At 53.8% G+C, this 13,260-nt stretch overlaps 2 protein-coding genes across 2 annotated transcripts in view; both read right to left on the bottom strand.

The window, feature by feature from the left end:
- The window catches only part of CARD9 (caspase recruitment domain family member 9), a 12,552-nt gene extending 7,511 nt beyond the window's left edge, over positions 1 to 5,041 (bottom strand). Inside the window, exons 1-4 of the mRNA XM_025193730.1 lie at positions 4,743 to 5,041; positions 1,933 to 3,065; positions 348 to 564; positions 1 to 39 (exon numbers count right to left, since the gene is read on the bottom strand). The exon at positions 1 to 39 is cut by the window's left edge and continues 78 nt beyond it. Coding sequence (XP_025049515.1) covers positions 1 to 39; positions 348 to 531 — 223 coding nt within the window. The 5' untranslated portion in view covers positions 532 to 564; positions 1,933 to 3,065; positions 4,743 to 5,041. The remainder of the gene's footprint in view (positions 40 to 347; positions 565 to 1,932; positions 3,066 to 4,742) is intronic.
- Positions 5,042 to 5,154: 113 nt separating this feature from the next.
- The window catches only part of SNAPC4 (small nuclear RNA activating complex polypeptide 4), a 23,326-nt gene continuing 15,220 nt past the window's right edge, over positions 5,155 to 13,260 (bottom strand). Inside the window, exons 17-23 of the mRNA XM_025193557.1 lie at positions 12,183 to 12,272; positions 11,436 to 11,688; positions 10,777 to 10,847; positions 10,524 to 10,631; positions 8,006 to 10,123; positions 6,643 to 6,778; positions 5,155 to 5,676 (exon numbers count right to left, since the gene is read on the bottom strand). Of these exons, the coding sequence (XP_025049342.1) occupies positions 6,665 to 6,778; positions 8,006 to 10,123; positions 10,524 to 10,631; positions 10,777 to 10,847; positions 11,436 to 11,688; positions 12,183 to 12,272 (2,754 nt within the window). The 3' untranslated portion in view covers positions 5,155 to 5,676; positions 6,643 to 6,664. The remainder of the gene's footprint in view (positions 5,677 to 6,642; positions 6,779 to 8,005; positions 10,124 to 10,523; positions 10,632 to 10,776; positions 10,848 to 11,435; positions 11,689 to 12,182; positions 12,273 to 13,260) is intronic.

The raw sequence follows: 13,260 nt of genomic DNA, 5'->3' as shown, positions 1-13,260 counted from the left end.
CCTTCCGTCCCGTCCTTTGGAGTATATCCAGGAGGACACCTGCAGGACAAAAATGAGGGCAGAGGCTGTGATAGAGGGGAAGGGCAACAAGTGTTCCCCAAGACAGCCAGACCGTAGGACTCATGCATGATCCAATCCTGTACACGCAGACCTTGGACTGGCTTTGACAGGCATCTGAGCTGGGGCAGGGGCAGGATCTAACCCTGACGGGCTGAGGCCTACATTAGACTAGAATAGGATGGTGTATGTGTGCGTGCACACGTGTAATAGAGGCTAGGGCAGGAGGGCACTTGGGTGAACGTGTGGTGCTGTGGTCCCACTGTGGTCAGAGGCTTCGTAGCACCCACCTGCTTTCCGCTTGCGGATGACGAGGCTGGGGTCATTAAGCACCTGCTCCTCGTCGTCGTGGCTGATCACCTTGCATTGCCGGAGGTAGGGCGTGAGCCGGGAGGGCTCAATCACTGAGATGAGCTTCACCCGGAAGCTCTCCAGGCGGTGCCAGCAAGTCTCGTCATCCTCCGGCTCCGACATGGCGGACAGTGAAGTACTGGCAGGCCAGCTCGCCTGCACCGAAAGCGATACATGCCACAGGCTAGTCAGAGCAGCTCAGGGGAGGCCTTGCCCCAGGCAGAAAGGGAACATGCTCATTAAATGGAAGGGGACGAGGCTTCCCGCAATAACCTGACAGCCTGTGCATGCTTCATACATGCCACACTTCCCCTCATGCAGGGAAACGAGCACTTGCTAGCGCAGCCTTGGCTTCTGCTCCCCCCAGCTCATTGCCAGCTGCCGACAGGGCCTGGGCAAGGGCACCAGAGCTCATATCTAGGAAAGGGAGAGCCTATGGCAGCTGTGACGAAAGCTGCTCTATTGCTTTCCCAGAGCCAGGCACCTCTTGATTCATTGCTGGGGGAAGCGAAACTGCCAAGTGTATGCACGGGGAGGAGTGCCGACAAGGGAGCAGCTCCCGTGGTGATACGTACTCGCAGCGGTAACGCAGTGGTGCAGACTGTGTGCTGCCCACTGCCTCGCCCCTGCAGCCCTGGCACATGGCTTCAGCACAGACAGCAGCGTTTCTATAACCCCAGTCACGTTACCAGGAACCATCCCTGCAGGCTGGGCATACTGGAGAGGTTTCCCATGCCTGCAGGTCTCTCTGGCACATAGCTGCTCCCAGGAGACACAGAGCACACCACAGCAGCCATTGCCCCATTGAAGGCATTCGGGCCGTGTCCATAAGCCTAAAGGGTGAATCCTCCAGAACGCCCGAGCACCTGCTCAGCCAGCTGGCACCTTAGGGAACTTTTGCTGGACATCACCCAGAGCCTTTTCAGAGGACTGTAGCCACCAGGTGCAGAAGCCAGCTGCTCACACTTGCTACAGCGCAACTACCAGTGGTCAACTAGTTTTGTTTGCTGGATGCTCAGTCCAGAGTCAGGGAAGTCAATCAGCTCAGACGTAAGCAGGGAAACAAGCAACAAGCCAGGGCGTCCCCGACCCATCTGTCTAGGACATGAGGAGCAGTTTCCTCTTATGCCTCGTTTTGCCCATTTGGGACCAGATCCTACAGCAAAAGCCCTCACGCAGGCCATGGCAAAAAGGTTTGCTGTAGTACCCAAGTCATGTCCAGGGCACAAGTCTGGTCTGTTCCCATGCAGACAGAACTCCCCTCGGGCTCTAGGAAGATTCAAATGGACCGACTGATCATGCACTTTGCCTGCATATATGGGCAGCAAGGTTAAGTCGGTGATGAATACCCTTCTCCCTCAGGAAACAGCTGCCCTGCTCAACAGCAAAGCCAGCCCCGGATCCCAGCAGGTAGATATAGCAATGCATTTCCCTGCCATGGGGCGCTGTGCCCATCCCACTGGATCAAGGAAGCCAGACCTTCATTCCCGCAGCTACAACTCGCTCTCGGTAGCATGGACCAACCTGGGTCTTTGTATCAAGAAGTCTCCTCCTCTCTCAGCCTTAGCATGGCAGTTCTCCTGCTGTTCAGGCTGGCTCCGAGCAAACCGCTTCCATGACTGCAGCCTTTGATCTTTGGACCAGCGATCGCTCGGGGAACATGATTTCAGAGAGAGAAGAAAGGGGAAAACCAGTCAATAACAGCTTTCATTGGCGACAGATAAAAAAAAAAAAAAAGAGGAAGCCACAGGAGGGAGGGGAAAAAAAAAAAAAAACAACAAAAACTAACCTAGTGGCCATAAGTGCTTTGTATAACTCAGCCCAGACTTGCAGAGGGATGTCAGCCTCTCTGCACTTCAGTTCCCCATCTGTACAGCATAATTCCCTCGAGGAACAGGTGCTGCAGCCCTACTTAGTGGCTGGAAGACCCATGGATAAGACTCACCGTGTCTCACATGAGAAAAACAGTTTCTGAAGCAGGTTATTGTCCCAGCTCCAAAAGTTATCTGCTTTGTATTTGTGGGGACTGGAGACAGGGAAAAGAACACCGAACCAGGGCTCTTGTTTTAAAAAGACCTAATGGTGCTAAATACAACTGCCATTCAAAGCCAGCCTCACTACCTTGGATATAGCCTTCTCTCAGGCAACAGTCGGGTTACTTTTGGATGTTGCTAAAAGGTGGCCTTTAATTTTGGGCTTCCACTGACTTTGGCCCTACCCGTGGGTGCTCAGACCTTGGGAAAAAAAGTCAAGCTCTACATGTCTCAAGTTGGGCAAAGCAAGGACCCAGGAGTTAACCCTGTGTGTGGAGGGGTGGCCGGGTGGCAAGCACGAAAGGGGATTGCGAGCACGCACGTGGTTTTCCAATGCCCTCTGTGGCCCCTTTTTCTTTTCTGCACGACTGGTTCTGTTCTTGGAACTGAGGTAAAAATCAACAACCCAGGATTTGCCTCATGCTCGTTGTGGGATGTGTTAAGACCTCGAGACAGCTTCCCTCCGGTTCCGCTTCCTGAACGTCTGAGGCTTCTGGTCAGCGCTGACGGAGGCTCTCTGTCCTCTCCAGACTCTTGTCAGACTCCATCATAGATGCGGAGAGATCAGAGCTGCTCAGTTTCCACAACCCAGTGCTTCCTGCTGTAGGCAATCAGCCTCTGTAGCTACATCAGAGGCCATGCTTGGCATTAGATACACCGCACATATAGCATTGGAGAAAGGGGGGGTCAGAAAAGAAAGTGTCGATTGACAAATCCGGGCAGACCCAGGCTTTCACAGATCCATAGCAATGAGGGCTGGAAGGGACCTCAGGAGGTCGCATCTAGTCCAAGCCCCTGCTCAGAGCAGGACCAGCCCCAGCTACATCATCCCAGCCAAGGCTTTGTCTAGCTGGGTCAAAAACCTCCAAGGGTGGAGACTCTACAACCTCTCTGGGTATCCAGTGCTTCACCACCCTGCTAGTGAGAAAGTTTTTCTGAACATCCAACCTAAACCTTCCTTGCTGCAACTTGAACCCATTGCTCCTTGCTCTGAGAACAGTCCAGCTCCATCCTCTTTGCAACCAGCCTGCAGGGAGTTAACGTCACAATACTTCAGTTCCAGAGTAAAGAACAAGATCCCATCCTTACTCCTAGCCGATTCCTTTATAAACAATTGTAGGAAGCTTTCAGCAGTCCAGAGGCTGCAGGTGCTGCCATGGTACCAGCTGCCAGAAATAGCATTTTATCTCCCCCACAAATAACAGTATTGAAGCATTTGAGTGTGAAGCAGCAGGAGTTGATATCTACCAAAGGGAAAAAAACACCCCAACAATTGACTCAACTTTCTCATGTTTCATCTGGTTTCTAGGGAAAGGTCCGTTATTTCTTGAGTTTGCAATTTCTCATGCACAGCTAAGACCTGATGCCAAGGGCTGAGTCAGAGCTCAAGCAACTGGCTTCACTGATGACTTGGGCTGGGCAGGCAGAACCAGCCATGACGTGTAACGCTGTTGGTGACTCCTGTGATTTGTACACTCCTTGCACCTTATACTCTCTGTTATGTTTCAGATGCAGCGGTTGCCTTTCAGAGCCAAACCCACAGCCTGGGAGTGAAAGGACAAACAAACCCCGGCTTGTTCAGCAGCCTTACTCCAGAGCCAGGGAACCGTCAGACACACAGGGTGTTTTCACCAGTGCAGCGGAGACAGAGGGGAATGGGCAGTTTCCCCAGCTCCCCCATTCCATCCTCCGAGGACCGGCTACTACAGGGCCTTGAATGGCAATTCACTTCTGTGCCCCGTATCCCAAACTACCATGGTCCTGGCTTTTGTGCGCTACGGTCACTCAACCCTCTTGGCATTCAAGTCACTCGTGACTTTCCTCCAACCAACCACGTGGGTAGCTTAGTACTGACACGGTGAGTTGGAAGAATGTCACGGGCAACAGCTTCATGCTGAGAGCAAGATATTCAGCTCAGACACCAGAGGTAAGACAGGTTACTACTTCGATGTCTCCGTCCTGCAGGAACTGCCATCTCTGCAGCATCCTCAGAGGGCCGCAACTGCTACAAAGCTCCAGGTGCCTCGTCAGCCCTGTGTGGATGGACATGTGCTAAGTGGGACCTAGAGCTTCAGCTCTGGAGCAAGCGGCGTGAAGGCAGGCGGTTCGTACTGGACTCCAACCAGGCTCTGGGAGGTGGGCGGGAGAGGGAACCCTGCCACGTTAGAGCAAAGGGATCAAATTTTATTATAGCACCACAGCACTCTGGGGATGGCTGACTCTGGTAAGAATAATGCCTGTTCAAGACAAAGACTAGGGGGCTTGGACAGCAAGGCCACGTTTCAGAGCATCTCTACAAACCTGAATCACTGGTGTGGGTCCAGAGAAGTTGGCCCCATTCCTCTGCATTTCCCCTTCTGCCCTGCCATCCATCCAAAGCCCTCAGCAGGCTTTAACTGTCCATCCCCGGTCTTGCACAAGACTCCTGTGAGACTTGCACTCCACTTCTGCCTGGGCAGGAAATGGTGACGGGAAGCGATGGATTTGTCAAGGGTTGCAGCAAAGTCCGTGGCAGACCCCGGAAGAGGAAGCAGGGTCAGGCAGTTTCTGGCGTCATAAGCCCCAAAGGCTGCCAGCCCCCAGGTCCTGAGCCCGGGTTTTACAGGCTTAAGGCAAGTGAAGTCAACCTGGCTTCTCTCTGAGCATCGAACCCACTCAGGAGAACGCGCGCACGGCATCAGCCAGCGAGCAGCAAGAGACTCGGACAGCTTCACATGAGAAAAATAGAACTATATTTGAACAAATATTCACAGTCTTTCAAGTACAAAACAAACCCCCGGCTTGTTCGGCAGCCTTGATCCAGAGCTGGGGAACCGCCTAACACACAAACTGTGTTTAAAGCCACCAAGGGAGCCATGAGCTCCAAGCAGCGATAGACCTTTATGTAAACAGGGTCAACTCACACATAAACAAACCCAAATCAAACAAAGCAGCATTCAACATTTCCTCCAGACTTCTCCAACAGCCTGCTGGCTCCCATCTTGCTCTGTGCCACGGCTGGGTTAGGAGAAGGCTGGAACCAAATCAGGCTGTCGAGGAAGCATCTCCCTTTTCCCAGGCTCTGATCTGTGGTTCCCGATGAGAGCTGCAGTAAAAGGGAGACTCCACGAGGGGACAGGAACCGGTGTAGCCACTTGCCTGTCTTCCCCAGGTGCGAGTGGTCAGTTTGTGTCTGTTGGTAGTGCAAGAAACAGCTGCTACTGCCACGCAGGAAAGCAGACTTTGTTCAGGGCTCCTATAACAAGGGCACATGGGATACCTGTTAGCCAAAGGGTTTTCAGCAGCACATGCTCGAGAGCATCCAAAAGATGTTAAAAAGCAGAACAACTTCACAAGCCTAGAAGTTTGCCCTCGCTGGTACCTTTTAGCCCGAGGTCACAGCACGCTTGCTAGTTGAGACATAGCATATACTCATGCCACAGAGTATTAGAGTACCAGCCAGGAGACAGGATGGGGCTGGCTCCAGGGCAGACAGCTTTTAACAGATTAGTACTCATCACTCCTGGCTCCTCTAGCACTGTTCTTTTACCAGCCTAGTGTGGGAAACTTTCCATCCTGCATGAGTTGAGCTTGAAAATTGCCCCTGCCCTGGCCACCAACAATTCCAAAGCAGGGAGCATCTCCCATAGCACTCTTTTGCCCTGTTGCTGCTCAGCTGGATCTCCAAAGCAGTGCGCACAAAACCCTGCTAAGAGCCTCAGCGAGACTTGCAGTCTGGCAAGGACAGCTATGCCAGACAGCAGGGCAATACCACAGCTTCGCTTCAGCTCTGCAGAAGGAACCCACAGTTCCCAAAATACCTCTTGCTCCTTCCTCTATGCAATAGCTCCCCACATCTTCCCTTCACCCAAACCACGACCCCCTATTTTATTTTATTTTTTCGCTTGCCAATTTTGCACAGCGCTCCTCATCACAGAGCAGAGCTACCAGTTGCTCTCACTGCCAGCTGCTGCCTGAAAACAGCAAACATGCCTTTGGTAAGAGCCTGCGTGAGGTAGGCTGGAGCAGCAAAGAACCGCCCGGCTGCACCAGGCAAGCCCAGGGGTTGAGCACGCAGGCCCAACGGGACTGGAACCCAAGGCCGTCTGCAAACCCTTGCCCTGGACCCAGTGTCGTGACGTTGTACCACGAAGGAGTTTCTTTCCAGTTCTCCTTTTTTAGGCAAAAAATCCCCCTGCATTGGTAGGGTTAGGTTACTAACACGTTTCCATCGCCCACTCCTCTCACATCCTCCTTTTCCTGAGGCGACTGGTCCTTCTGGTTCGCCGAAGGCCGTCCTTTGCGTCGGTCTCAGGCTCTGGCACCGACAGTGCGGCCGTCTCTCCGGCTCCGTTGTCCTGCAGTGCAACCAGAGACCATGTGTTACTGCCTGCAGCCGACACGTGGGCCTGCAGGAAGCAACTCAAGGTGCTTGCTATGCGTCAGAACGAGGCAGTTAGAACTGCGCTCTGGCCTTGGGGATGTGCACCATATCTCTGCAAGGCACAGGATGCTCATGCATGCCGACCCTGGTAACTTGTGCTTTCCCAGGGAAGGAATAGCCACATGCCCTCACCAGGTGACCTTTCAACTCAGACCTGCCATAGCATCTCGCCCCCAGAACCAGCCCAAGAGAAGACACCCTGAGGAGGATGCTGCGAACTCTGTACACAGAGCAGGCCCAGTGGGAGGGTGCAGTCAGAAGAGGGTGACTTGCATCCTACCGGAGGAGTTCTCACAAAGGGACTGAAACCCCCTGAAGACTGTAACCAAGAAACACACAATTGCAACATCCCTTTGTGGGGGGGAAAACCAGATTATGCAAGGCAGCTTTCTTGAAGGCAAAAAAAAATGAGGAAAAGGAGTACGCCCCTGCCTTCATGTCCACTTTCAAGGCTGCAGCTGACATGAAATTCAGGAGTTCGGTGCAGGACCAGGCGGTTTGGGCCACAGAAGCCAGAGGTTGGGAGTCCCAGCTGATGGCCAAAGTCCCCACCGCTTTGGTCTGGGACAAATTCAGTCCAGCTGGAACAGAGGGTGGAGGCTACCTAGAGATCACCAGGAATCAGCCATTCTCAAGAGCATCAGTTGTCTCCTGTGGCTGAAACCAATCTCTGAGGTCCCTGGACCCTTAATTCCAGCTTCCCCCGACCCCTTCAAAACAGAACAGCTCTGGGTCTCCAACCCAGACACCACCATGATCAAGCAAAAGTCTCATATGCTACACTGAGCTCAATACCAGGCTCAAGGGCAAGCTGCAGTGACTGGGCTCCAGATGCTGCTGGGGAAGAGGCTCTCGGGGTGGAAAGCAGTGATGCTTCATCAGAAGGGTCCCCCCCCAGGGGGCAATTCAGGTGCTACCTTCTGCACCCAGCACAGGGAGTGGAGCAATGTGAGGGGAAGCTGACTGGCTGCACTAGGTACTGTGAGCAGCTTTTCCCTCCCCACTGCTCACCATGCTGACCCCAAAAGGGCCAAATCCTGTCCCGTTGCCAATGGGTGCTTTGCTATGGGCTCCCCTGGGAGCAGGATTGTGGTTGGTGCAACACTGTCTCTACTGGGTTTGCAGCTTCCCCCCGCTTTACCTGAGTAGGCAGGTTGGCATCCTCGCCCCCGAGTGCTGGGCCCTCGGTGCCGTTGGATGGCCCCTCAGTCGGCTCCTGGCAGATCTCCTCCTCGGCCAGCTCCTCCTCAGTCAGCGACAACTCCCCATCACCCTCCCGGCTCGGCCTTCTCTTGGACAGGGTTGTGGTCACCTTTGGCGGGGGGAGGGTAGCCAGGACGGCAGGAAGGGTGAAGGCTGCCAGGAACCTGGCTTTCAGCATCAGATAAGCTGGGTTTCCACCGAGCTTTTGCCTTACCAGCTCCCGGATGGGGCGCAGGTCGGCTTTGGTGTCCCCACCCTGGCTCTTCCCAGCTGACACCAAGGCCAAGGCATTCTGCTCCAGTGTCTTCTTCTGCAGCAGCAGCCGGGAGAGGGTTTTGAGGTTGCAAATGAAAGGTGGCAAGTAAGGCAGTTTACTGCTCCCAGTGGACACCGGGACACTCGGGGTCTCCTTCAGCCACTCCTTCACCGAGGCCTCACCCTCAAGAGTGATGAGGCTGTAGTCTAAGGGGCTCTTTTCACCCCTGGGGGGAGAAGGCTGGGGGAGAGTATCACTAGGCTCCAAGGCCACGGGCACATCCTTTGTGGCCAGGGCAGCGATGCCATTGGCGCTCCCTGTGGGGACGTTGCTGGAGGGACGCTGATCCGTCTGCAGCACTGGCACGTTTGACCCATTCTCCGAGGTGTTGATTACAATGCAGCTACTGCTCTCAGCCTGGCTGGCAGGGCTCAGAGGGCAGAGTGAATGGGCATGCTGGGTGCCTGCTGGGGGGTCGTGGAGAGGCACCGGCGTGGGGGCAGCACGCAGAGCAGAGGAGTCAGCAGGAAGGGCAGCCAGCACCGCACCCTGCTTTGTGGAGGAGTCTGCAGACCTCGCAAGATCGGGGACAGGGGCTGGAAGCAGCAAGCTTTGCTGTGGCTCTGAGGCAGAGTGAGCAGAGGGGCTCGAACCCGTGGCAATGACCGGGGATGCCCCTTCTGCAACTGGCAGGCTTGGCACTTCCGTGGCTGTGCTGCCAGCAGGAGGTGTGCTGCTAGGCCTGGAGGATGCTCGGGACACTGTCATGTCCAAGGGGGCTACTTTGGTGTGCTCTGCTGAGGAGGCCTGGCTTTCAAGAGCAACAGACAGCATCTTCTGGTTCTGCAAGCCCACGAGTGTCTGCACTCTAGCGGGAATCAAGCCCTGGGGTGTCATCAGCCAGGTGATGGGCACCAGGTTGCTGGGGACCAGGTGGGTGCTGCTTTGGGGAGTCACAACAGCAGGCACCAAGCTGACTGGACTCTGCTGGACACTTCCAGGTGCCGGGGCACTAGTGGTGAGCACCGAGTGAGGGATGTTTTGCACACCTGCTGCCACCCCTGCAGGGCTCAGTGTGACAGGAGGGGACTGCAGCACCGCAATCTGGTGGGGCATGAAGGCCTGGCTTTGCAGCACCAATGGCATGGAGCTGCCCCCCAACACCTGAGCCTTCTTACAGTCCTGGGGCAGGCTGGGCCCCTCTGCAGCTTTGTCCTGGGAGGCCTCCTCCTCAGAAGCGCCTCCTGGGTTGTCCTCGTTCCGCTTCCTCTTCCTCTTCGACTGTTTTTTCACCTTCTGGGAGGAACCGGAGCTCGGGGCCGACTGCGGGACAGGTGGTGCAGAAACCAGAAGGGACAGAAACGTTGGCCCCAGAGTTGGTGCCGGCTGCGGTGGGGTGCTCACATCCCCGAGGGGCATGGCCGTGGCAGGCTTGCTCCCTCCCGGCGCCTGAGGAATGACTGGCTGAAGGATGGCAGAAGATGGGACCAACACCTGAGGTGCGAGGATCATAGTTCTCTGAAGAGCCTTCTTGGCCCGAGACTCCCGCAGACGCTTGTCCTGCAGCAGCTCAGAGACCGATTTAGGCTTTGGCTTCAGTAGTGGGAGCTGCCTCTGTGGCCTCAGGTTCTGCTTCTGGACAGGACCTTCCAGAACGGTGGGGACAGGAGCTGTGCTTGCCACCGCTGGAGGAGCAGACTTCTTTTTGGGCACAGCCCCTGTGCCAGGTGCGGCCTCTGCAGCTACTGGCTTCCTGGGAGGTTTATTCGGCACTTCCTGACCTGGGAGGCACTGAGCGACCTATAGAAGAGCATCAGGAGATTGCAGCCAAGTCAAAGGCAGCTTTTTGATTCATGTTCTAGCCATTCTGGTGGAGGTGAAAGGGGGATTGGGTCAGGCACAGGGAACAACTCATGATCCTCATTACTGCTACAAAGGAAGTTCCCTTGAGATTCAGAAGTGAATAATGCCCCCCAGCCTCATCTTACAGATGGGGAAATCAGAGAGGAAGGGGCTGAGCTATAGCCCAAAGAGTTTTGGACAGAGCTGAGAGGTTTGAGGTATTGGGCCACAGTTACTGCTCTTATCCTTTCCTGCATCAATCAGGATCTGATGGAGCCAGACAAATTACTTCCCTTATCTCAGGCAGCCACTGAGTTCCACCCCCTACTGCTGCAGGACCCAGGCACCCGTGCAGTACCTGCGGTGGTTTCTGTGCGTTGGTCATCACTGCCCGGAAAAGCTCCGTCTGCTTCAGCCTCCTCTCGCGTATCACCTTCATGCAACCGTTAGTGTTGACCTGGAAGAACTGCAAGGCAGGGAAGGCTCGCGTTAGAGCTCCGCTGGGATGCTTGTAGGCATCTCCTACACCACCCCTCCACCTGCAGCCGGCCGAGAACCTGCATCCACTCGGTCGAGGTCTCTGCAGATCCACTGCACGGTATGAGGCCTACCTGAATGAACAGTGTGAAAAGAGGGGTGCTGGAGAGAGTGACCGACTGCAGTCGCTTTTGAATGACATCAGCTGGAAGAGAGCACAGCGTAAAAGTACGAATTAACTGGACGTTCACACGCTGTCTACCGAGAGTCCTTAGCAGCCTCCATCAAGTGTTAGCCTGGAGAGGAGCTGAACAGTATCATCTGAAACCCACTCTGCTCTTACTGAACACAAAGTAAAACCCCACCTAAGGTGGATGTATAGCCAAGAATGATTAACATAGATTAAATAAGGATGCATGTTCTTCCTGCCTTTTGTACAAACCTCTCCCTACCCCAAGCCACTGTAACACCACAGTACGGTCTGATCGGGACAAGTGTGGTCCCGATGTGTTCATGGAGGGATGTCAGTCAGGATATGCCTGGCTTCTATTGCCAGTTCTTATCCTTCTCTGCAGACAGGATGAGGCAACTCACCATACCTGCCTGGGCCTCCATTTACACGTCACAAGCACAAGCAATCGATACAACACTTTTGTATTCTGAAGTTGCTTTGGCATTGAGGTGAAAAGGCCCTAAGAACCAGGTTTGGAGGGAAGAACCCAGAGGCTTGGCCGAGAAGCCTGGCCCCAAGCTCACCCCAGGGAGGAACAACTACCCAATGGGTCACCTGTACCTTTGGTCTGAACAGACGGCCGCTTCTCAACACCAAAGTCATATGGCAGGATGACGTTGCCCACCCACGGAGTTACCGCCATCAGCAGCCTCCGGTCGTAGACCTGCCTTTGCATCAGCTCTTTCTGCCGGCGTCGGTTCTTCTGTGAGTTGTCCTTCAATGCCTCCAGCATTTCACTGACAGGCAGGTCCAGGCTCCAGGTGCCAGACTCCATACTTGGAATGCCGCCGGGGCGTTTCTTTGGCAGTTGGCTCTGCACAACACAAAAGGAGCTAGGGTTAGAGACACGCATGCCCCAGGGCAAGCCAGGTCACCAGCTGCTCCAGGTCAGCACTCAATGGAACAGCACATATTTCAGTCAGCCAAGTGTCCGTTTCAGGCTTTTAGTTATTTCACCTGCACACAGGGGCTAAACCCATACCACACGTTAAATGAAGAGGACACCCATTTCCAGATGGCAGTCAGACTACAGGCACCCTTTCTTCCTGTTTGTCTGGTTGTCTTACACAGGCATTTATAATGTGAGGCCATCCATACCAACACGATTGTAGAGGCAGAGGGATGCCGACATAAGTTTCTATCCTTCCATTTCATCTTTCCAGGTAGCCTCAAGACTGGTTAGAACCACGCTGCCGTGGGCTCCCGCCAAGCTAGCTGCAGAGCGCTCAACCACCTCAGGGCACATCAGTCAACCGCAAAGAAGTTTCTGAAGAGGAGCCTGGAACACGTGCACCAAAAGACACTTACCCGCTGTCTCAAAAGATAAGTATTGTTTCGTATCACCCTCCTCACATCTTCCAGGGAAAGCATTATCACTTTCCTCCCGCTTTCAGAAGCCTGAAGGAGAAGATGGATAAAAGCCATTAGACAAACAGAACCTTGTGATGAACCACGCCGCCCTGGCAGCTAGATACCCCGTGGCAGAGGCAGGGCCTTTCAGTGTTTCTATTTTACCCAACGAATTTGAGTAGCCAGCTCAACTTTTCCTTATTGCCAGCTAGGTTTCCAGCTCACCTCCTTTCAAGAGTGCTGTAGGGTGCCACGCAGTGTTAGCCCTGTTAGGTGCGCAAGTATGATTCAAAATATAAACTCAGCACTGTCAAACAGGAATCCATCGTATTAAAAACCTTCTGAGCTGCTGGGGTCTTTCTTTTTTTTGCAACAGAAGAAATTGTTGTTATTTTTCCACAGCCAAAGAAAACAAGGGAAAAACTAAGAGCTGGCATTTTCTGAGGGTTGTCTAGAGTCTAAAAAAGCTTGAGAGTCACTGTTCAAATAGCACCTGAAGTGATGAGGAGAATGTAATTATGCCAGATGAAGTGCTAATAATATATAGCACTCCCAAATCCCAGCAAGCAGTTTCCCTATCTGTAATGGGAAACGTTTTCAAAAGCACCCAAGTGACTTAGACTCCCAAGTCCCAAGAAGGCATCTGGGTTTGTGATGGGGAAGTCGGATAATGGAGCTTTCTACCACAAAGTGAGGCACACAAGGGATTCCTACACCCCAGGCTAGTGCCATAATCACCAAACAGCTCTCAGCATGAATCTCCAGACATCTCTGCTCCTAAGAAAATGCCTGAAAGGTTCTGCTTTCCTCCCGGGGTAGAATAGATACAAGTTTCAGGCACAAAAAACTGCTGTTCTCCAGGGCACCCTTGTGAACCCATGTAGTCTGAGGAAGAGGTGCTTTGGGAGGCATGAAATCAATATCTGGATCTCCTCTGCAAGGTCCCTGGGAGACCAGTGCCTCCCAGTGGTGCAATGTGCCAATAACCATTTCAAGAGAAGGAAGGCACCTACCAGCTGCTCACTACAGGCCATCT

The sequence above is a fragment of the Alligator sinensis genome, unplaced genomic scaffold (assembly GCF_000455745.1).
Source record: "Alligator sinensis unplaced genomic scaffold, ASM45574v1 scaffold611_2, whole genome shotgun sequence".
In the NCBI taxonomy this organism is placed as follows: domain Eukaryota; kingdom Metazoa; phylum Chordata; order Crocodylia; family Alligatoridae; genus Alligator; species Alligator sinensis.
Note: the sequence above shows the minus strand (reverse complement) of the source record. Positions and strands in the feature narration are given on the sequence as shown.